Source organism: Anneissia japonica, unplaced genomic scaffold (assembly GCF_011630105.1).
Source record: "Anneissia japonica isolate Jap-2015-1 unplaced genomic scaffold, ASM1163010v1 scaffold2996_len279161_cov141, whole genome shotgun sequence".
In the NCBI taxonomy this organism is placed as follows: Eukaryota; Metazoa; Echinodermata; class Crinoidea; order Comatulida; family Comatulidae; genus Anneissia; species Anneissia japonica.
This window is the reverse complement of record NW_022688879.1, coordinates 30,226-55,325: the sequence shown is the minus strand read 5'-3', so window position 1 is coordinate 55,325 and position 25,100 is coordinate 30,226. Positions and strand designations below refer to the sequence as shown.

General features: G+C 35.7%; 3 protein-coding genes across 3 annotated transcripts in view; 1 reads left to right on the top strand and 2 right to left on the bottom strand.

Moving 5' to 3' along the window:
* The window catches only part of LOC117124137 (peroxiredoxin-like 2C), a 7,229-nt gene extending 3,425 nt beyond the window's left edge, over nucleotides 1–3,804 (top strand). Inside the window, exons 6-7 of the mRNA XM_033270282.1 lie at nucleotides 1,643–1,765; nucleotides 2,243–3,804. Of these exons, the coding sequence (XP_033126173.1) occupies nucleotides 1,643–1,765; nucleotides 2,243–2,370 (251 nt within the window). The 3' untranslated portion in view covers nucleotides 2,371–3,804. The remainder of the gene's footprint in view (nucleotides 1–1,642; nucleotides 1,766–2,242) is intronic.
* Nucleotides 3,386–16,714, bottom strand: LOC117124091 (transmembrane prolyl 4-hydroxylase-like). The gene is made up of 8 exons (XM_033270235.1): nucleotides 16,366–16,714; nucleotides 13,746–13,827; nucleotides 11,585–11,778; nucleotides 11,367–11,506; nucleotides 10,776–10,961; nucleotides 9,841–9,931; nucleotides 7,086–7,206; nucleotides 3,386–5,246 (listed from the first exon to the last, which is right to left on the bottom strand). Exons 1-8 carry the CDS (start codon nucleotides 16,492–16,494, stop codon nucleotides 4,696–4,698), a joined length of 1,494 nt encoding a protein of 497 aa, XP_033126126.1. The 5' UTR covers nucleotides 16,495–16,714; the 3' UTR covers nucleotides 3,386–4,695.
* A 3,825-nt stretch (nucleotides 16,715–20,539) lies between these two features.
* LOC117124144 (intraflagellar transport protein 25 homolog) lies at nucleotides 20,540–24,217 on the bottom strand. The gene is made up of 4 exons (XM_033270294.1): nucleotides 24,043–24,217; nucleotides 23,365–23,471; nucleotides 22,081–22,193; nucleotides 20,540–21,440 (listed from the first exon to the last, which is right to left on the bottom strand). The coding sequence occupies exons 1-4, from the start codon at nucleotides 24,132–24,134 to the stop codon at nucleotides 21,333–21,335; spliced, it is 420 nt and encodes a 139-aa protein (XP_033126185.1). The 5' UTR covers nucleotides 24,135–24,217; the 3' UTR covers nucleotides 20,540–21,332.
* Between the last annotated feature and the right edge of the window lie 883 nt (nucleotides 24,218–25,100).

Genomic DNA, 25,100 nt, shown 5'->3' with positions numbered 1-25,100 from the left:
GTCAGATAACAGTGTGCTGCAATATTTTTCAATTTTTGACTTGAAAAAATCAGAAAACCTGTTAGCAAGTACTTTGGGATCATCATATGAAGGAAGACAGTTTGAGGTGCTAACTGATGTTAATTGGTCAACAACACGAAATAGCTTGCGTTGATCACACCCCAAAATTTTATTTTTGTAGAAATGGGCTTTAGCTTTGCAAAGATGTTCGTTGTATTTGGTACATTGGCCTCGATACAGTTGTTTATCTACCAAAAGACCAGATCTCAACCACTTGCGTTCCAAACGTCGGCGTTCAACCTTCATTTTATGGTGGTCGCACAAATACCATGGAGCATGAGGTCTAAGCACAAATGAACGCTTGTATGTATGTATGTATGTAATATATATATATATATATTTGTATATGTATATGTGTATATATATATACGTATATATATACATATATGTATATATATATATATATATATATATACACGTATATATACTTCTAAAAGTCGTGTATCATGCATAGGAACGTTGACGCCTGCAAGGCTCTGGTTTATTTCAAAATCATGCTAGATGTACATTATGATGTAAATAAGCTTCCCTATAAGTTTGGTGATGGGCCCTCTAAAACTACCTGACCAATGAGCAATTATATATGGCACGTCAATTCAAAATTGCACGTTTTGTATATTAACACTGTACATCCATATAGTAAAAACAACAGTAAACCAAACTGCTAATTTTTATATTCCTACTTTTTTATTTTGAATTTGTCCCCATAATAGGGGTTCTACTGTGTTTAAAAACTTATAGAAGTGACATGTCTTCACCTCAGAAAAATAAGGTTGTGGAGTATTGATTGCCCACATGAAACTCTATGCACTAATTTTGTTTTAATTTAAGGTGTTGATTTAAATATGTATCTATTCATATTTACCAAAAAGACTATGATATTTTACACTTTTTCATGCTATGTAAACGAATGTAAGGCATCTGCCTATTTTTATACATGATTTGTACCTTAGTGTCTTTAATGCTAACATACTGTAGGTGGCTACAGTGTTAATTAAAATAGACATGTACTGTAATACCAAACATATTTTCTTGGAAATTTATTAAGTTAGACTATCCTACCTTTGTGTAGTCACCAACACACACTAAAATATTGGTGCCAAATATGAATATTTATTTTCTGAGTAAAATTTCTTACTTGGGAACAGAATGCTCAAATTAAAATACTGATACTGATAGAAACTCATAAATCTTGTCTGTTCAAACTCATAAATCTTGTCTGTTCAAACTCATAAATCTTGTCTGTTCAAACTCATAATTTTTGTCTGTTCAAACTCATAAATCTTGTCAGTTTAAGCAGTATTTCGTTCACTTGTTAAAGATTTTTTTTAGTAACTTGTGAAGAAAAATTAAAAAAAAAACATTGCTGTGTTTTCAAAATCTTTATATAATCTTTAGGATAATGCTTTTTGCAAAATTGAGCTTTATAGTATAAATTTTGGTAAATGTAGGAGAATAACCCATAACTTGGAGAATACATCCTGAATATTCACTCGCTGTTAGAAAAAAAAAATTAATATATCATTAATAAAAAATATGAGTGTTAGAGTATGTTTACAGAATTTTAAATAAAAAATTTCAGGAAGTAAGCACTTGAAGCATTCCCTGATTGGTGGAATCCTGAAAAGTACATGGAAAGCAATTAAAACAGGAGACTTCCAAGGTGATGTTAAACAGCAAGGTGGTTCGTTTATTCTAGGCAAAGGTAAGCATCTCGTCTTCTAAGTAGGCCAGCATAAGCTCCTTATATTTTCTTTCTAGGCCAAGTAAGCCCCTTTTTATCATCTTTCTGTAACTAAGTTAGCACTCTACACATAACCTTTCTAGGCCCAAGTAAACCTCTGTTTCATTTTTTATGCCTAAATAAGCACCCTAACTACCCACCCTCTTTCTAAGCCAAAACCATGCACGTACCCTCTCGATTACCTTTCTAGTCCAAATTGAACATCTTTCTATAATCTTTTTAGGCCAAAGTGAGCACCTTTTTATCTTTGAAGGCCCAAGTGAGCACCTTTATATCATTTTACGTCTACGCCGAAGAAAGCATTGATCGTTTCTTTAGGCCCAAATTACTCCTTATCTCGCCAAAGTAATCACCTGTCAATCATCTTTGTAAGACCTTTTAATCCTCTTAAATGTTTATATTACTAGATTGTATATGACTTTAAATGTTTCTATCTAGGAGAACAAGTGCACTTCATGCACCGTGACAAAGCAGATCAAGACCATCGACCAATCAATCAACTGCTAGCCATTGCGGGTGTCCAGCAGGTCTCCTATCCAAAAGATCCCCGCATATTTGATGTTTAATACGTATATGTATAAGTACAATATGCTAATGAGATCTGTCATTCTGTGTATTATAAGTAACACTCTTGTATGCTACAGTAATTTTTACATTAACACTCTAATAATACATTATGGAAGACGGAGTGAAAGATCATCTGTGATTGGCTAAAACATCAATATTAAAATTCAACATATGAATAGCTTACTTCGTATGTTTTAAGTTCATGTAATTTAGCAAATCAGTGATGAAATTAACATGGATTTCTTCATCGACAGTATGTTTAATGAAAGTGGAGAGAAGTGACAAAAAACTCACAAGACAAGTTATTGATTTTTTATTCAGGGTACAGTTTTTCAGTACTATATTCATAGTCAACAAACTATACAAATTGTTCTATTTTTATAAGTATTGGATGCAAATATTATTAATAATATAATAAATTAATATATTAAATGCTTACGGTACACCATGTAGATAGTAATAAATAACAGGAATTGGTAAACTATTTAAAATTATGATGTTAATAAAATAAGAAATGAAAATATTCACCTATTATTGGAAGATTATTTTAGTTGCTGCTTCAGCAGCGATATGTAAATATATATATGATTTAATTTTCTTTCACATAAAACCAAAATTGTTGTTTTTTTAATGCAAGTATATATAACTATTAGTTGTATAGTAACCAAAGAAATGCTGCATTTGTCTTTCAAATTAAAGAATTATAATTCTATGACTTCAGATTATCTTTGATTCTTTTATATATTATCAGCAAAAAGACAATTCACAAACATGCTTGGAAATTAGAAATAATGTGGTAGTATTTTGAAGCAGTGGCATAACGCCTGTGAGCCCTTATGGGTGAAGCCCTGGACCCCTAACCAAAAGGGGCATACTGCTACCCAGCACAGTAATATAGAGCCTTTACCAGTCTTTTCAGCCATGGAATTGGGTAGAGAGATTACCCGCCCCTCAAAATCTTCATGAGCAAAAAGGCACGCAAGGGCCCCTGTCATTTCCTTTCCCCCAGTCCTCATGGCTATATTCGTTACACCACTGTTTTTTTAAGACACCTAAGGCAAGTACTGTAAAATGCAGCCGAATCAAATTGCACCATGTAATCATCCTATTTCAGTCCTTTTATTGTCTGCAGTGTAGTGTAATAGGCCATGTTTTGATAAGCCCTCTGATGTTACAGCGCCTTCATGTGACTGTCACATGACCCGTAGGACTTCTGATTTAGATAATGATATTACACTATACTGCAGTCTGATAATATTGCTGCTAGTTAACCAAAATGTTACGTACTGTTACTTTTTTAACTTAATTGTATAATTATTAATTAATTTCATTTATGTTTCAATTGCAAACTTTCATTATGTAGGCTTGGCCAACAAGCATGTGTGTGTATTTTGATTGTGTTTTCAATAAATCAATTATGAGTGAAGAGTCAAGTAGATTTTCTGTGCATTAATTTTACGTACTGTAAGTGAATGACCATCAGTTACGTCCAGTATTAGGTTGTTCTCTCGTCTGCTAATGTTATTCCGCCGATTTAAAGCGAAAGCCCATGATTTTATAATTAATAGGTTAACTGTCAGTGTAACCAATGCCAGGGTGGACCCACTTTACGCGTGAATTCAAACAATGTGAACCCATTTTAAGCAAAAATATGAAAAATCTGTACGCATTTTTCAAAAAGTGGACCCATTTTATGCAAAAATTACATAATTTGGAACCATTTTTAAAAATGTGGATCCATTTTTGTGGACCCATTAGAAAAATTGTGTGGGACTGTCCCAATAGCTGGCTACGGCATTGAGTGTAACTAATACATGCAAACATTGGTAAGAATGGTACAAAAAAAATTATTGAACATTCAGCAATGATTAAATATCACGACGGGAATGATGATGGTATTCACGAGGACGATGAGATTGACAACGCTCGCGACCACAATATCATCATTATAGTAACAATAAAGTCATCAATATCAACCTCTACATCATCACCATAGTTATTCGTCATGATCATTGTCACTATCGTCATAATCATCATCACCACCAGTACCTTCCACTATCATAGTGGTCAACATCATCGCCAACATTAGTATCATACATCATTTAAATTCAATCAACATATTTAATAATTTAAACATAAATATAATGCCTGGTATTTGTCATCGTCTGTCCCCGTCATTATTATTATCATTATCGTCATCCTCGTCAAAACGCATGACAGGTTTAACAACCGCCTAGGAGATAAATTAAATGCTAAATATAAAGTACAGCACATCTAGACAGTAGGCCTACTGGTCCGATATCTCAATCACAACTCATTTCGATTTAAAGTTCGTCCTTGATAGGTATCTCCGTAGTTTCACCGTGTTCATCCTTGGCTTGGGGTTGTTGATTTTCCCTGGCTTGGGGTTGTTGATTTTCTGCTTTGTCCAATTGTTGGTCCTCATGTTGATGTTTTTGTTGCTGTTGGTTTTCCTGTTGTTTTTGTTGCTGTTGGTTTTCCTGTTGGTTTTGTTGATGGTCATTTTGATCAATGTATGCTTGTCGATGTTCTTGTTGGACGCCATGTTCAGACTGCTGCTGTTGGGGATGTCCAGTGCCTTCCTCTTGGTGTGCATGTTGTTCCTGCAAAGGTTGTTGTTGGTCATTTTGTTGGTGGTGGTCGTTGTCTTCTTGGTGGGAATTCTGTTGTTGTTCCTGATCATTGTCGCTTATCGTGCGTTTATTTGGATATTTTTTATAACAAAAGTCCAAGTAACGAAGTTGACGTTCCCTGTCACTGTCAATCGGTATCCAGTGATTAGCGATCCATTTAACGCCTTTTTTTATGTCACATCCTCCATGAAAAGAATAACTATCCTTTTGACCCAGCCAACCTAAAAAGGTAAGGGTGAATTAAGTTGCTAACAGTATAGTATTGACTGCGTCACAGCTGTGGCACCAGAAATTTGTCAACAAGGGGTCCGACATATCCGAACCAAGGGGCCAACGGTAGGGTTCACGAGGAGAGTTAACAGGGTGGGGTTTTTTTATGGCTTAGTATGGTCCAAAATGTGCTTTTCGACCACAATATTGGGGATTGGAAATCAAAATAACGTTATTTGGATAGACAAATAATTATAATTAAGGGGTCCAGGCCTGTCTGACGAAGGGGGGTGGGGAGTGGATGCTCCTTTCCCCACCCACCGCTGGCGCCACCACTGCTACATCATTATATTTATGCCATTTTTTACCAAGGTTTAAAGGCGGATGACAGTCTTCCATCCAGAAGACGATGTTATTAGAATGAAGTACAGTAGAACCCCTCCTTTGGGAAACCCCTATTCGGAGGAAATCCCTATTAAAGGGACACTTTTAACACTACAGTCAACCCCTATTAAGGGGACACCCCTATTAAGGGGATGGGGAAACTTTTTGAGTGTGCCAAATGGACAAATAACCCCTATTAAGGGGACACTTAATTTTTTTTATCATTGTATCACAACAACTACAGCAGTCTCAAAGTAAGAAATATTCATTCAACTTCATATTTTAACACCTTTTGAGCAATAAACCAGAATTTTCTCCCCTGAATCCTTAGAGTAAACGTTGGTATAGGCCTACTGAATCTGTTACTTCATATAAACCAATCTTGTCAATTTCGACCCTTAACCATGGGGATTTCGTCTTCCTTTTTTTTTTCGTGTACTTCGTATAGGATTCTAATAGGCCTACATAACACAACATGCTCTATTAATTCTATGTCGTTACTCTATTCATGCTACGTTAATCCAGTAGAAAGCTCAAATTTTAAATAAATTAAAGGAATATTTGGTCATTAACATTGCATCATGAAATAATATTGGGAACACCGTATTATTATTATTATTTATTATTTACATCATTTATACAACACCTTTTCTTAGTAGATACAAAGCGCTTCTTTTTCCCTGGTCATTGGGTCCTTATGTTTTAAGTGTTGCTGCTGGTAAACATCGCAGGAGTTGGCAATCCCACCAGGTACCCATATACTCATGTGTGGAGAGAACCGCGCAGTGGTGGTTTGATGAAATTGGGAGGGCATAACATGTACCATACAGGCCTGTATGGTCTACCTACAAGACCGACAAGACAGGTGATACAGGAGAAGCAATGCAGATAAAGTGCCTAGTTGCTCAAGGACACAAGCGCAATGTACAGTACAGCGAGGGACTGAAACCCCGACCTCTAGGTTTATTTAAAAAATAAAAATAAAAATAAAAAACTATGGTTGGTTTAATTATATTTGTGCTGATTTCATATTATAAATGTATTGTATTTACATTGAAAATTGTTGCTATAAATTAGTTCTAATTCTACTTAGCTGATTGTTATGTCAATAAAAATAAAATTATACAGAATTATATGTCATGATTGTATAAAAACATGCCAAAAACCCCTATTAAGGGGACAATTTTGCATTTTTTGTTAGTGTCCCCTGAATAGGGGTGTCCCCTGAATAGGGGTGCCCCTATTCAGGGGACACCCCTATTAAGGTGACACTTTTTTTGGTGCCGAAGTAGTCTCCTTAATAGGGGTTCTACTGTATCTCAAAGAAACAAGGGAACATGATTTTAAATGGTTCCTACTGCTACGTCAGTTTCTTGTCGTTTAAATCAAATAATTATTGATTGCAATACAGAGTATAATTTTATGAAATGTAATGGTCTTTATTTCTTTTTCAAGACTCGGCTTACCCTCTTCATTCAACAAGTGGTTATACCACATGACAGCTTTGCCTTTCTTTGGTGTTACTATCAATCTAGCGTCCTTGCAATGATTACTCAAATCCCCCATTTGTCCTCCAGCAAATAACACCTACAAGAAAAGGATTATAATGAAACTGAATATACTTCTACTGCTGCTACTACTATAGTACAGTACTACTACTACTACTACTACTAACAACAACAACAACTACAATAATAATATAATAATAAAACACGTCTCTTATACACATCTAGATGTGTATAAGAGACAGATACTGCAGTCTGATAATATTGCTGCTAGTTAACCAAAATGTTACGTACTGTTACTTTTTTAACTTAATTGTATAATTATTAATTAATTTCATTTATGTTTCAATTGCAAACTTTCATTATGTAGGCTTGGCCAACAAGCATGTGTGTGTATTTTGATTGTGTTTTCAATAAATCAATTATGAGTGAAGAGTCAAGTAGATTTTCTGTGCATTAATTTTACGTACTGTAAGTGAATGACCATCAGTTACGTCCAGTATTAGGTTGTTCTCTCGTCTGCTAATGTTATTCCGCCGATTTAAAGCGAAAGCCCATGATTTTATAATTAATAGGTTAACTGTCAGTGTAACCAATGCCAGGGTGGACCCACTTTACGCGTGAATTCAAACAATGTGAACCCATTTTAAGCAAAAATATGAAAAATCTGTACGCATTTTTCAAAAAGTGGACCCATTTTATGCAAAAATTATACATATATATATACATACATACATTATAACATACATACTTATATGTGATTTCAGACCACATTGGTAATGTAATTCGACAGGCAAATTACAGTAACATTTTTAGCAAAATATCGTAGGCATAGGGCCTTGCTAGGTATACAATATTTTCATTTTACAGTAGCTTGGAACGATATCAAAAGTGGGAGTGCTGGCAGCGGCCTGCTAAGGACTACAATTTATTTGAAAATATCTTGGGTCCGATCTTCCACACCAGTTGGGCCAAATCGTCTGTCACCCGAAGTTTTCATTACGATTATCAAGAACGTACACGATCTAGGCACTGGGCTAAGCTTAGCTTGCTGTCGTCACTCTGCTACGTATACTACTACCACATACAGGGCTTGCCCTAACTTTTTTTGGTAACTAGTCCACTGGGCTAATTTACTAGAGATTTTACTAGCCCACAGAATATTTTACTAGCCCACAGACAGGAAAAAATTTTGTTTCACAATATTTATTAGCGACAATTAAATTTGAAGGTTGATTTTCAATTTCTTGCTGTTTGAGCTACCCTCTCAAAATATTGTTGAATAAATAAATTTAAAAAAATCACCCATGCTGCAAAATCGACTCTGGTTATAACAGGGACAGGACAGATGAGCATGTTTTACATCTCCCTGGTTATAACTTTGGCTATCTAATATTTAACAAAGGGCCCAGAAATCAATCAAAACAATGCACCTGTTAAATCTTTAGGTCTCAAGTCACTCGCCCCAATGGCAATAAATCTTGCTTAGGCCAGGCTAGGCTACCAGGCCTAGACAAGACCTAGGGCCTAGGCTAGGCTAGCCTACCTATAGCCTTGAAGTACTTAATTATTAAAAGTTGAACATTTTAAAAATATCATTATGAGAAAATAATATGAATATAAGGTAGTACTGTACATTAAATTAAATGTTCTAACTACCTAAATTAACCAGATTGAACGATCAAACGATCTTCTATAGAGACAGATAACATGCCATCCACATAGTAGTGGTTGGTGGGTGAATGACTTGGGGAACATCTTAATAATTAAACACTCACGCATGTGGAGAGCTGAAAGCTAACTAGAGTGTACTCTCTGGGCTGCGGTACCTCCTGTGCAGGGATTGTCTCGAAAGTTCCGTTTTTTTTTTTTAAATGAAAATTTTTTTCTTGCTAATTCTCCACTAGACAACCGGGCAACATGAGGAGTAAATAGGCTAGCCCGGAGCGGTTTTTACTAGACATTGTACGCCGGGCTAGTACTAAATCGAGCCCTGACATAACAAAGAAAGCGACCCACATGGTGCATTCTTAAATATTACACACAATATTTAATTGTATTAGACGATAACACGATATCATTGATTGAATGATCTAACCACCCTCGCATCGCAGTAATACTCAACTAGGCCTAGCTTAGGCCTCATGTTTTTGTGGAAAGCTAGATAGTCTGGCGTTATGTACCCGACAGTCGGCTGCCTTTATATTTTCACCTGTTTTCAGTTTGCATTCAAAGGGTACATTGCTGCACAGCCAACTTTCGGGGATATAATAGTACCTTCATATGACTACTCATACGTATACAACAGAAAAAAAACGTCGCATGGACTTAGTGAAAAATGGAGATCTAAATGAAAAAACGATGTATTTCAGCAAGTATTAAAACATTTTAGTTTTATTTTAGGCCTTCTTCAGAATACCTATGCCTACAGCAGTTTTTTTTGCCGTAAAACCAAAATAGTTTCAACCATGCCGACTTTCCGGTCGGTTAGCGAGAGCCCTGACTGAACTCTGCAGAAACTTCATATCGATCTTCGCATCGCATCGCGATGTAAAACAAAATTTCGGAAAACTTTTCTTTGACGCATGCGCATTTGCATACATGTCTACACACACACACACGCACACACTACAAACAATAAAAAACATAGGAAATAGCAAGAGTGGTTATAATAGTTCCTATTGCATTACATGCATAGGAACTAATAACATCTTACCTGCTCGGAAGCTGTTGCATTGTCGGCAATGGGGAATGCTGTCTCTCCTCCTTCCTCAACATCATTTAAGTAGTACATAATTGTTATATATCTGTAATACAAGGTATACTATTGTTACTCTATTGGCCTATATCTAGAATTATATATACAGTACTACTTTTTTATTTGATTGACAAGTCTTCTATTTGTGTGGGAATAAATCAATATTTTTATGAAAATTGCAATAAAATAGTTCTTATTCGTGTGTACATTTGTTAATACAGTATCTGCAATAATGTTACATTTAACTATCTCTAATGATAATTGAATTACAGTACTGTTAATCCAATGGCCTCGTGTTGGAGTAAGTAACCCATTGGTATTTAATTCATTCTAGGCTGGAGACAACAGTGACATAAGGCGATGACCGGGGGCCGTCATCATCGGACTGGCTGAACACCAGGGCCATGGTAGTTGTAGCAAACGTCTTTTCTACATGGCGACAGTGCTATAACCTGTAGGCCTTTACTGTATATTATAAAGACAGCTAGTGATCCGTTGCCAATTAAACCATCTGTGCAGATAATTCTGTTGGTCGGTAGGGCCTACACTGGTATTGGCGATTTTGCTGTTGACTGAAGTTAAAATAAATAGATAGACCTAATAAATACTGTATACAGTAGCATTGCTCTGCAACGTTATTGTGTTGTAAAAGCAATATCTTACTAATGACGTCAAGTCAATGTCTGTTAAAGTCTTTAGAAAAGACGGCTATTTGTACCAGTACCAGTATACTGTATGCCTACATCAGCAAAATAACGTAGAGGCTGAAAATCGTTAATATAACATTATAACATTACGATAAGATCAATTTGGTTTTTAGTTATTTCACTTGAAATGCATCATGCTTACATGATTACCGGAATTGACTATCATAATCGATAATTACGACGTACCTACATAATCGATAATTACTGTAATCGAGTTTAGCGTTTCCATCTACTCCGTCTAATTCACGGGTATTTATACACGGAATGCTTTTGCTATGAGCTGAAGTATCAAAGTGCGCATGATAGTGTCCCCCAACCTCATAATACACAATCTGAAACAAAAAAAAATTATTAACGCGTGACATTTCTTTTCTAAAGCCGGTTTTCCACTAGGCATATTTATTCGCGCGAATCGAAAGCGTCGGTTCATGCGCATGCGCATTCACATTCCTATCGGAGTTTTTGCGAAGCGAAAAAATGCGCAACCAATCAGAGCTCAGGAAGCGAACCGACGCTTTGATTCGCGCGAATAAATTCGCCTAGTGGAAAACCAGCTTAATAAGCCAATTCGTGGTATGAAATGCGCATGCGCGTATCCAGTTGTATCCACGGTCAATCGACACAAGGTAATTCAACAAAAGGACGCACATCTCCGCTTTCGAACATAGCGCGTGCGTACAGTCCTTACTGTGGCATCGACAATCCGATACTAGTTGCGAGTACAGCCGTCAATTATTAGTCTATGCGTGCCATTCGTTTTATGGTGTTAGTTTTCACTGATACATCAGTTTGACGTCAATTTTCGAAAATTCGGAAGCCGTCAATTTTTCGTCTCCGTCTTCATCGTAATTATGGAGCTGAAGAAATTCTGGTATATCTTCAATGGTTATCATAGAATTCTGTACAGGAGGCCTTACCTATGGAAAATCGACAGTAAATCGAGTGTGCTTGAAAATCGACTGCGTTTAAAGTTGCCTTTGGCATTTCATACTTACTTTCCAAAACTCTAACACGTCTACAACACCATCATTGTTTTTGTCGGCGGTCTCGAAACTTAATTTATGGCCTCCTTCGAAATGTCCTTTAAGGCCGTCATTCGGTAGAGTGATGCTTTGTTTCCAGTCTGCTTTCTTCTCGGCTAGGCCTTTGATATACTCACATTCAGCGTCGGTAAGATAATTCTCTATCTCTATTAATTACAATAATAAAATAATAAATATGATAATAATAATAATAATAAAGGCTTATATGTAACGTAATGAAAAACAATACAGTTGAATATAAACTTATTCTCTTGGATTCCAAGATGTATAGCAGATGGAGCATTTACCAACCTGAGAGATTGTAAGTGGGGGGGGGGGGCGCCAGAGCCCCAGGTTTCTAGGGGAGGAACCTCGGTGTGGGCCGGTTCCAGTCACATCAACGGTTGGTTGTGACAATGAACGCGTAAGACCGCACGCGACTAGATTCTACTAAATTGACTGGGTTGTTTTGGTGGGGAAAGAGTACGGTAATTTTCCCTGCTGAATTAATTCTCGAAACGAACGAGATAACGAAAGCTACCTTCTTTATATATTTAATAAAACCAATTTCTTCTAATTTTAAATACATTTCCCCTGAATTCGTTATCACACATTGACTTGTGCTAAATGCGTGACAAATTTATGATCACTCATGTTTTTCCACAAAATGCGTGTTTCATTCAAAATCACTTTAAAATGCGGGACCGTTCCGCACAATGCGAGTTGGTAGCTAGGCCTATGTGGAGAGACCTCCTATATGTTTAACGGTTGAACTTGATTGAACATCATTGGGGTATGCGGGTCAATAGCACCTTAATGGAGTAACGCCTCTACCCCAGTAATTAGTTCAGTTAGCCCTGTACACTTTTTTTTTTATAAGAATCAGTAAAATTTTGCCCAGGCTCAGTGTTCTTATTTTTTGGCCGATTTCAGGCTCAAAATGTTCTTATTTTTTTCTTAGTTTACACACCTTTTAAACAAAAAATTATTTAATTGTACGGCAGTATGCACTGTACTGGAATGGAATGTAGGTGAAAGTGACCCCACAAAAAATGGCCCCCAAATGTCAGATAGGTACACCTACTACTGTACTGTATTATAGAGGGTATTACAGTCACACCTACTGCACATATTGTACAGATATACTATTTTGGTTTTTAAAAATATAAACCTCATTTGAAATTTAATTCAGCCTCAATTTGTTCTTATTTTGTTCTTACTTTTTTAAGCAATGTCAGCCTCAGTGATCTTATAAAATGTGCTCTTATAAAAAAAATTAAAAAAAAAAGGTGTAATGCATAGTTTGTTTAGGGTGGGGTGTGTGGATCATTTGGACCTTAGGGAAGTATGTCCCTACTCCTGAATGCATAGTCTTTGTATCTGATATTTGTTTTTTTCTTTTGTTATTGTATTGATAAGGATATGTGATTCCGAAATAAAAGTTGAATTCAAAATTGATAATTACAGTAATATTAATAATAATGATGATGATGTAGATGATAATGATTATGGTAAGGTGATAATGGAATATTAACATAACTTCAATCAAAATGTTACCAATATAACATAACTTTAAAGGTGACGTGTTATGCAGGCCACACGGCTTTTCAGAGAATTACTTGGATTGGATTGGATTGGATTTATTCGGTGTAAACACCAAGGAGAGCCCACGAAAGTCTAGAAGAAGACTTTTTCCAGTGGGGTCCTTCTGGTGGTGATTGAGCACCGGGAGACAATCCCCTACACTTTTCCGAAGAGTGTACTGTGTTTTAACGTGCACATGGGCCTTAAATGCACACGGGCCCAAAGGCTTAAACTTCTCATCCAAAAGACAGTGCGCTATTGTAACTTGTATTTCAGCCCTCCAGCTGAAACACAAGGAGAGGCAAAAAATTGAACAGGGTACCTAGAGATCTCCACGGTTCAACGCACATACAATGGCACTACCAGATTTGCCGACTAAGCTAACCTGCTCTCTTAAACTACAAAAGTGCAGAATATCATTTGAAGTTAAAATAACAGTGTACTTGGCATGTAGAGTACATATTTTGATGATTAAAATAAAAAAATATTATTTATATGAAAATGTAGCCTTTATTCTAAAATATAAATCAACTACAGCTAGAAAAATTACCAAATATAGGTGGGTTCACGGCTGCTGTCTTTATTGTAAGTGTTTTACCAGATTCCGTTTTCATTATTTGCTCATGGCCAACCTACAATGAAAAAAAAAACAATAGTGGCCTTAACGGTTTGCACAGTGATCAAAATATTCTTAACATCATCATCATCATCGTCATCATCATCTTCATCATCGTCGTCGTCATCATTCATCATCATTATCATCACCACCATTATCATCATTACAGTATATATCATCAACGATTTTCACAGTGATGAAAATATCGCCTTCCTCCTCCTTATAACCATCAGCAGCACCACCATCATTATCATCATCAGCACCACATCACCGCCACCATCCACCATCACCATTTCTTATCATCATTTATATTTCTGATTAGGCTATTATATTAGTTCCTTACAATTATAATGTCTTTGTAATTGCTAGCTATTTCTCAATCACTTATCCAAGCTGGTGTTTCGTCTAAACTCGATTACTGCAACGCCTTAACTGTTCAACCTTTCCACATATTCAATCAAGCGTCTTCAATTAATTCAAAATAATGCTGCCCGTGTCTGTAATTTGACTCAAAGATAGTCACATTACCCCAGTAATTTATGGAACGTCCATAGTAATTCGTCTCTCGATTGGCTTCCTGTCGACAAACGCATTATCTATGAACTACTTTTATTAACTTTTAAAGCAATCCATTTAAGCTTCCCCAGTAACTTGCTGAACTTCTTCCTCGTTACCGTCCGCTTCGTCACCTTTGGGAGGAGTCTCCTCCCAAATCCTCCTCTATGTCCCATCATATAATACCAAAACCTACGGGTGGAGCACCTTTAAATCCACTGCTGCTTGTCTCTGAAACAATCTACCTTTTTCAGTAAGATCATCTACTTCTATCTCTGCATCATAAATTTTCCCTGACAACTCGTTCGTTTAACATCTAGCTCTTGCGTACACTGCGACCTATTGGACATAATGAGTCCCTGATAATAGGCACTTTACGTCAGAGGACGGGGAGCCGTTGAGAACGGAAATTCGGATTGAGTGCCCTATTGTTTACTGTGGTCTTCACGCTCTGATGAGCACAAAACCACCGTCCACCCGTCTTCCCGTCCTGTTGTGTAAAGTGCCTAATGCATGCGCTATGGCCGTATTCGATGATCGTTCTTCGTTAAACCATGCCCACCTGCGCACTGGTGGTAAAATCCTACTTAACGAAGACGACCCGTCGAATAGAAAACTGGTAATACTCGACAAAACAAAATGGCTGCATAGTTACCGCGATACACGCTGCGCAATCAAGGCTGCTTCGGATTGTGGCGGTTTTTCGTAAAAAAATGTTTTCATCCAGTTTTTTAATGCTGTTAGCCTACAATTATTTTTTGACTTCAATGTGGGTAAATATTATTATTGTTTGAAGGTTTGCATGGCGAAGTATTAACATAAATGTTGAAGCTTGCAGTACACCACGTAGGTAGTTCTGATTCTCCTGAAGACGATTGAAGCAACTCAATGGAAACGTCGAGACTTTCTCAACTACAACAGTTCTTTTCAGAACTACCTACGTGTTGTACCGCAAGCTTCAACATTTAAATATTATAATTTTTATTTTCTGAAATTTAATCTAAATAAACTGACCAATCGGCCATATTTTTTTGGTCACGTGCATAACTTAACGCTGATTAACGCATTCTGGTTACATTAATTTTCATTGTCAACGAAGTATATTTTACGAACCAGTCGAATGAAATTAATACTCAACGAAAATTTCGTACTCAACGAAATGAACCAGTCGAATAAACCCATTGACAACAATAGAAACAATCATCAACCAAAATTGCAGTGAAGTAAATGTAAAATGTATTCATGAACTATGATCGCCAGACGAGAATTAAAAACGTGAACAATATAGTTTAACAAACTTTTAAAATTCAAACAAAGACCTGCTTGCAGACATTTGAATTGCTTTAGAAATATACTTTCAGAAAAGGGTATTATAGTGCATCGTAGCCAACGTTATACCTGAATGAAAAATAGCCTTGAATGAATTCCAAAGATAATACCATGGAGGTATAATACGCAGCTGTTTATGGCTTTTAAACAGACGCTGGCATGTAAAACCCAATATCATCGAGTGGTCCTTTTAAAATTTAAGTACGCATTTTCTAAGTTAAATATTTAGAAGGACCTATTGAACAGGCCTCCAGTGGCCAAGGGCCCCAGTGTTTTACACTTCCACTGCCCATACCTACGCCACTGATGGTATTATATTATATACCTTGGGTCGCCAAAGAACAGGGAGTCTGAAAGTGGGTCGCCACCTAAAAAAGTTTGAGAAGCAGGTGTTTAATTTATTGTAGTTACGTGGTTTTTTTTCTTGTAAACAAAGATACCTTGATATAATTTGATTAAGGTAAATGTACATGTACCGTATCTTTAGATTTTTAAATTTTTCTCTGCATGCATCATCAATGTGGTAAGTGTCACTGTAAAAAATCATGATAAAAACTAAAACTAGGCCACAACTAAACTTAACTACGGTAGTCTTTGTATTTAACTTTCCAGTTAACCCTTTTATTGTCGTATTCATATAGAAACAAAATATTTTGCAGTTAATACTTACGGATACGGGATTTAATCTCGATAACTTTGAATATTTCACTTCTCCATAAGGGTTCACATTGCTGGCAAGGTCCGGAATATCTTCACAGGCACAAGCGGCAAACAGAATTAGAATCAGCGAGAAGTACATCTCCGAGGTTGCTTATGAACGCTATGGTAAAGTCTGGCTTTCGTGTCAGTAATATTAATAAACTGTGGGAATATCGCATGTGGCTTAGGCCTGGTGTTGTATGATGTGCTCGATCGATTTTGAACAGGCGTTCAATTCGTGCGTTGATTTTAACTTATTCACTCGTTTATTATTATTGGTTGCTGGTAATATTTTTGATATTGATATCTAATTGGTCACTAAATTGAGTCTCATAATTAGTCAAATGTTCATTTGTTCCTAAAAAAAAAATGGATTTATTTATTTTGTATTTTTCTATTACTTCATTTCCTGTCATATTGGCCTTAATTTCTGTATGTTGTGTAGCCTAAATTTTTTTTAAATTTTAGCTATAACATTTTTGATTCTTTGCTGTCATTTTCGTAGGCCTATTGAAAGACAATAATCGTGCCTTTACAGGCCAAAGTCATTGTTGGTGTTTTAATACGGATTTAATCTGTGTTTTGAATATTTGGGCCGCTTAAATAACTTGGGCATGTGCACTTTCGTGATGCGAATCCGTAACATAAAATTAACATAAAAATATTGTGCAATATTTCAAATTTTACGACGAGGATTTTTCTGATGACTAAAACACGACATTAGGTTTTGAAACGCACTATCTTTGAGTCTGTCAGACTCAAATGTACTATTACGTTTGGTGTATATGCTCGTTTCATCAAACACAATGCCCTGCTTCATAGTCTGATTAAATATTGACTTCGGCAGAAAGAATTATAATAGCATATGCCTTTGGCTTTTGTATATAAAACACACCGCGTAGTAGGTGGATGAGAATAAATGTTAAAAAATATACTTGGGAAACTGGAGTAAGATAGTACAATTCACAATGTTTATTTTGCTTAAAGAACAAATGCAGAACATGCTTTATAAATAAAACATTCTGATTGCAGCAAGATACAAGCAAGATGCAGCTGACAAGGACCCGGAGCCTAGGTGTCCGGCAGAGTTGAGTCAATAAGGTTTAAAACCGCTCATGGTACGTCAAAATGCGCGGCTTGCTTGCGTACATCAATATGCGCGGCTAGCTTGCTTGCGTGGCAAAAATCTTAAGTAATGGCCTATTGGGCATGATGGTGTTATATTACATCCAATATGGGCATGTCACACGTTACTTGTCACATACAATTTGATAGTGGACAAAGAACTTGTCATTATACTAAATACTGGTTGCTGTATTTGCCCATCATCTTTCTTAAATTTATACTATATAACAACATATAATATACTAGTATGTAAGCGGATCTGTGTATGGTAATAGTACAATCTATTTAATATAACATTAATACAAATCTGAAGACTGAAAAAATATATGTATCACGAAATGTAAAGGGTCTTTCCTCAAAGACACAAGGTCACAAGGTTCAGTACAAGGTGTACATACATATACATAATAGGGAGCTTCCGATTGCATGACGACGGTAGGACGTCAGTAAAACGGACATTAAAAGTCTTCTGCGCATGCGAGAACGTTAAGTTCTCCTCGTCGCGTGGATTCTAGGACGCAATTTGGTGCAATCTACGTATGCAGAAAACGTAGATGCCGGTAGGACGGTCACGCATAAGTGATTCCGTTCTAGCCGTCGCGTCGTCGAAAAAATCGAAAGCCCCCTAATTTACTAATACAGTAATTAACAATGATACTACAGCACTGCAATACATTTTATTGAGAGGCTCTATTATATCAAAGTACTTATCATAACAACAAAGGTACATATTGATGAATTAAACTGAATGAACTAAAACAGGTAGGGTTTAACCAGGTGAAAGTGTGTTCCTTTTGTTTAATCACAACAGTCTAACCACCTGATATAGAGCCTACAATGTATACCTACCTAAGCAAATAATGATTTTTGCATTTGTTATTTATTTATTTTATTCATTCATATTATATTTATATGTCTAGGTTATTTTTGTACTTAAGTGGTTGTTTATATGTTGTATCTTATTTATTTAAGAGGGGCCCTGAAAATCAACCTCCCTTTGGGGAAGTTGAAAGTCTTACCCTCTTTAAATATTGTTGATATAAAAAATAAATAAATAAAAATAAAATAAAAAAAATAATAAATTATTTATCTAAAATCTATACTGCCTGCCAAAAAAAAAATCAAATAAAACTTAACTCATTTGAGGAGATCAAATAAACTTCAAACAAAAAACAGATAAAAAAACAAACCTGTTATTTGCTGTTGTCATTTTACCAGTCAGTGTAAAAGAATACAGGAAAGGTATTAATACTGTATTTACTTAATAGGGAAATTTTTATGTACAATACAAAGTAAGTAATTCAAATACAGTACAAAACTGATTTTTTTAATTGGTTTTAACTCGTGTGACACAGTATATCTTAAACGCTACACATTATATCAATAATAGCAAACAATTAAATTTAACTGTTCCCTGGCTTCATGTTGTTTTATACGTTCTGCTAATACTAAGAGGCCCAATGGCCATTTGGTGCCTGTTGTCCTGGCAAAAAATGCTGATTAATTAAAATCCAGGCACCAGAACCCCTGGAATTAGGCAGTAAGAGCCTACAGCAGTTAAATATAAACATAAACATGCTATTAAGCAACACAAGGATAAGTAAAGTTAGCTAAATTCAAAACATAAAACTTGCATCTTGTGACATGTGAAACCTTTCAGTAATAAATCATTCCGATCAGCCCCGCCTCTTGGATACCATTCGGATAAACAGGCCCCTTAAAGTCCAGGACCCCCCGCTTTAGTCAGTGAGGGCCTATAACTGTTACGGCACTGTTAATACACATACACACGCTATAGTATTATTATTATTATTATTAAACTTTTATATATTAAACTATTATAATTAAACATAGCAAAACATCCCTTGGATACCGTTCCAATAAGCCCGACTCTTATTATTATTATTATTATTATTATTAAACTTTTATATATTAAACTATTATAATTAAACATAGCAAACATCCCTTGGATACCGTTCCAATAAGCCCGACTCTTGGGTACTGTTTCAATAAGCCCGACCCTTGGATACCGTTCCAATACGCCCGACCCTTGGATATCGTTCCAAAAAGCACGACCGTTGGATACTGTTCCAATAAGCCCGACTAGAGTACGAGCGAATGTCACTGATGTATTGCACTTCCGTCAACGTGTACACGATAGATTGACGTAAAGAGATCATGTCCCGACTTGATGACAAACTTCAAATGATGTGCTGTGGTTGCTTCAAACTGTAGATTTAAAAAGCATGAATTATACTCACTATATAAATAGATATAAGCAAAATAGAAATTAGTGTAAAAATCTGAATGGTAGAAGCTATAGACAATAACCTTGCCTCATCATATATATTTCATGGCCATAAACTAATTATTTATATTGCTGCACATTTTTTTAATAAATTCAAACATATGCAAATTAAAGTAAATTCTGAATTCGAATTGGCTTACACCAGCTACAGATTAATATAATGATAATGATAATTACTGATAAGGGCAAAACTAAGGTTACTGTAGTTTTTAATTTGACAAACAAATTTGTTGCCCAAAATACCTGTAACTTGTGATGTTTTGACAAAGGACATACTTAAGTTTTCATTAATTTAATAACTTTACCATGAATTTTTGCCCACTAATAACCCGAGAAAAAAATAAAATAAATAATGACTGGTGCGCGCCCTTGAATTACACCTACAGAAAAAAAAAACATAACTGACTAAGCGACCTTGATTTCAAATTTTTCAAAGGACATACGCCTAGTTTCACTGTTTATTTAATATACTCATTAAAATTATTTAGCTCAAACTTAATCTACTTATCAATAATGCAGCACATAAGCACATCACCATTTTATAAATATTGTTACTTACACTGAATTCCTCATTCTGCAGTGATCCTTCTGTTTTTGTGAATGCCTTGTCAGCCAATGTTTCAAAGTCTGTCTTGTCGTTTTGCACACTTCTGGAACTGTCTCTTATACACATCTAGATGTGTATAAGAGACAGGAATTAGGCAGTAAGAGCCTACAGCAGTTAAACATACACATAGCCATGCTATTAAGCAACACAAGGATAAGTACAGTTAGCTAAATTCAAAACATAAAACTTGCATCTTGTGACATGTGAAACCTTTCAGTAATAAATCATTCCGATCAGCCCTGCCTCTTGGATACCGTTCGGATAAACAGGCCCCTTAAAGTACAGGACCCCCCGCTTTAGCCAGTGAGGGCCTATAACTGTTACGGCACTGTTAATACACATACACACGCTATAGTATTATTATTATTATTAAACTTTTATATATTAAACTATTATAATTAAACATAGCAAAACATCCCTTGGATACCGTTCCAATAAGCCCGACTCTTGGTTCCAATAAGCCCGACTCTTATTATTATTATTATTATTATTATTATTAAACTTTTATATATTAAACTATTATAATTAAACATAGCAAAACATCCCTTGATACCGTTCCAATAAGCCCGACCCTTGGGTACCGTTCCAATAAGCCCGACCCTTGGATACCGTTCCAATACGCTCGACCCTTGGATATCATTCCAAAAAGCACGACCGTTGGATACTGTTCCAATAAGCCCGACGCTTGGATACCATTCTGATAAGCCACACCCCTTGCATACCATTCCAATAAGCCCGACCTTTGGACACTGTTCCAATAAGCCTGCCTCTTGGATGCCGTTTCGATAAGCCTCACCCCTTGGATACTGTTACTAAGGTCCCACATATCTTTGAAAAAACTTTTTTTTCAATCTGAAGCAAGATAGAAAATGTGCGATTGCTAGAGTACGAGCGAATGTCACTGATGTATTGCACTTCCGTCAACGTGTACACGATAGATTGACGTAAAGAGATCATGTCCCGACTTGATGACAAACTTCAAATGATGTGCTGTGGTTGCTTCAAACTGTAGATTTAAAAAGCATGAATTATACTCACTATATAAATAGATATAAGCAAAATAGAAATTAGTGTAAAAATCTGAATGGTAGAAGCTATAGACAATAACCTTGCCTCATCATATATATTTCATGGCCATAAACTAATTATTTATATTGCTGCACATTTTTTTAATAAATTCAAACATATGCAAATTAAAGTAAATTCTGAATTCGAATTGGTTTACACCAGCTACAGATTAATATAATGATAATGATAATTACTGATAAGGGCAAAACTAAGGTTACTGTAGTTTTTAATTTGAAAAACAAATTTGTTGCCCAAAATACCTGTAACTTGTGATGTTTTGACAAAGGACATACTTAAGTTTTCATTAATTTAATAACTTTACCATGAATTTTTGCCCACTAATAACTCGAGAAAAAAATAAAATAAATAATGACTGGTGCGCGCCCTTGAATTACACCTACAGAAAAAAAAAAAACATAACTGACTAAGCGACCTTGATTTCAAATTTTTCAAAGGACATACGCCTAGTTTCACTATATATTTAATATACTCATTAAAATTATTTAGCTCAAACTTAATCTACTTATCAATAATGCAACACATAAGCACATCACAATTTTATAAATATTGTTACTTACACTGAATTCCTCATTCTGCAGTGATCCTTCTGTTTTTGTGAATGCCTTGTCAGCCAATGTTTCAAAGTCTGTCTTGTCGTTTTGCACACTTCTGGAAACACTGACTTCATTCACTAGAAATAAAAAAAACACAAAATATATTCATTATTACTTATGACATATAGGATAATACATGAAAAGTTACCGGTGATGGTGTCGATCATTAAACAAGCCTTTCAAATTTTTAAATTGTTGTCAATTCTGAATTGTTGGTTAGGGATTGGGGGTTAGGCCAGCTTGACACTGCTCACTTATGCTCCCGTTGAGGATATCTCTCTCCTACCTCCATCATTAGGACATCTGCCCCACCCTTGAAATTCAGAGATAATTTGGAGAGAGTTGGGAGAGGTGTGGTGGGTGAGTGCCAGTCTGCAGATATATATTGTGTTTATGTCCTTTGTTTTCTTTTTTGGGACAAAGACAACTGTCGAATGTATCCTGGCTAAATAACACCCTTCACTGTCACTGTGTCTTGTATATTAATATTAATGGTACATGTCTTGGTTTTGTAAGGTTGCGTCACAGGGCATGTCACAGTTTCTGGCAAATGTTGTGTCAGAGTCTGTAACAATTTCTCCATTCGAATAATAGTGAAAATAGTACTGTATTTACTACATAGTTTTGTTAGAGATGCTAGCCCATTCCTAGGAGTTAAGCCTAGGATCATTATGTTAATCTGTAACTGCTGTAAACCAATCCAAATTCAGAATTTACTTTAACTTGCATATGTTTGCATATATTAAAAAAATGTGCAGCAAGATAATTAATTAGTTTATGGCCATAATATATAGGCAAGGTTATTGTCTTAGCTTCTACCATTCAGATTTTTATACTAATTTTTATTTTGCTTATATCTCATAGTAAGTATAATTCATGCTTTTTAAGTCTATAGTTTGAAGCAACCACAGCACATCATTTGAAGTTTGTCATCAAGTCGGGACATGATCTATTTACGTCAATCTATTGTGTACACGGCGGAAGTGAAATACATCAGTGACATTTGCTCGTACTCTAATAATCGCACATTTTCTATTTTGTTTAAGATTGAAAAAAGGATATGTGGGACCTCAGTAACAGTATCCAAGGGGTGTGGCTTAGGATTACATCTAAGAACATCATCTCCACTCCATGGCAGTTTTATAACTCAGCATGGAGCTTTCATTCTGTGAATATAATTTTTGTCTGAATTTATGTAAATGAGTGAACATAAAATAACAATCAAAATAATAAGATGGAGATACATACCCTGATAGGAATGTAGTTTTATTTTATTAATATTCATCAGCGATTGAAAGGAGATGATAAATTCCTGAGGGAACATTCCTGTGGTCGTATAGAATGTCTCCAAACTCCTGTAAATGTACAATGGGGAAAACATAGAATACTATTATAATGACGATGATGATGAGGTTGTGTTTCTTAGCTTTTATAGACAACTCATATTATTAAAATAAACTGCCACAATAATAGACTATAACATTTGATATTTATAGGGTAATTAGAAATTGGATGGTGACGAATATTGGTCCAAGCTCTGTTAGGCAGGTGCTAGCTTGGCTAGGCCTATGCCCTAGTCTAGGTAGGCTTATTAAATCATCAGTTTCAGGGAGTTAATAAATATTGTTATTTATGTTATACCTTAAAAATTCCCATGAGAACGTTGTGTGCTTTCACGGGCTATCACGGGCCTATGAAAAACTGGTTAAAGTTTCAGCACAGGCATAGTACCGTCCTACTTAGGACTTGGGTAGAAAGAATCCGAAAGGCTTAGCCCAAGTCTTGGCCCCAGAAGCAATAAATTATTAGCCTAGGCGGAACCGGCCGCAGGTACCACAGTCAGGAGACTGGGTAGACTACTACTTGTACTTCTAACTACCCACCATCACTAATTAGGCCTAGGATTAAGAATACTTGCAATCTCACCCATCAAGCATATTTTCTGGTGGGTGATTCTCGTCACTAGATGTTGCTAGAACAACCTGCGCACCAGCATCCATTAATGCTACGTCAAACATTTTGTAAATTACTGCTGTTTACTTCTGCAACACAGGCAGTATTTACAACTCCATAGTACCGTCCACGACGACCAGGTCGTCCAATCATAATTCAATTCAATCAATACGGAATGGCGCCCTCTCTGCTTGCAACTTTGCTATCTGCACTGTAATGTGATGATCAACGAATGTCATATACTAGGCCTTTCATATTACTGTATACGTCATAATCATAACAATCTTATATCCATAATAATTTTACTAAAGTGAGCTTTAGGTTTGTGGTTAATCAATTGCTTGTAAATCTTTGAAATTTAGGGAGCAGTTCCTACAATTTATTAATTCGCAATTTTTAAATTATTAAGCAATGCAATGTTTCATAGTTATTCAATTTGAGTGAATAACCGGGCTACTGATGCTAAAGTCCAGGTGTCAATCTGAGTCGGTGAGGTACAGTAAGACGAGCAGCATTAGTTACATCTTGATCTTGATGTGTAATTCTGGCTTTATTAGATGTACAGTTCGTTGTTCTAACCCTGTTACTCTCATGTTATTATATAATGCTTTATGTAGGCCTATTCTCGATCGAATATGATGTTCCTGCATTTTATCCATATCAAAATAACCATATTAATGCTTTAAAAAAAGTTCAAATACGCTTTACTTGAGTCTGTTTTGGGTTATGTTTTTTCAATCATTTAATTATGAAGAGAGATTAATTATGCTTAACACAACTCACATTGCCACCCGGTTGAAATATCTCTTATTATCGTTTATTTTATCATGCATACATCGTCAATTTAATGTCAACCCTGTTCTCATTCCTCAAAATAATACTAGACATGCCGATGACTTCAGATTTAAAATCTTATATGCCAGAACTGATTGCCATAAATTTTCGTGCTTTAATTTTTTCCGTACATTTGGAACATTTTACCACCTGCTGTCAGAGGCCTTCTAATTAATAATCATAATTTTAAGTACCAT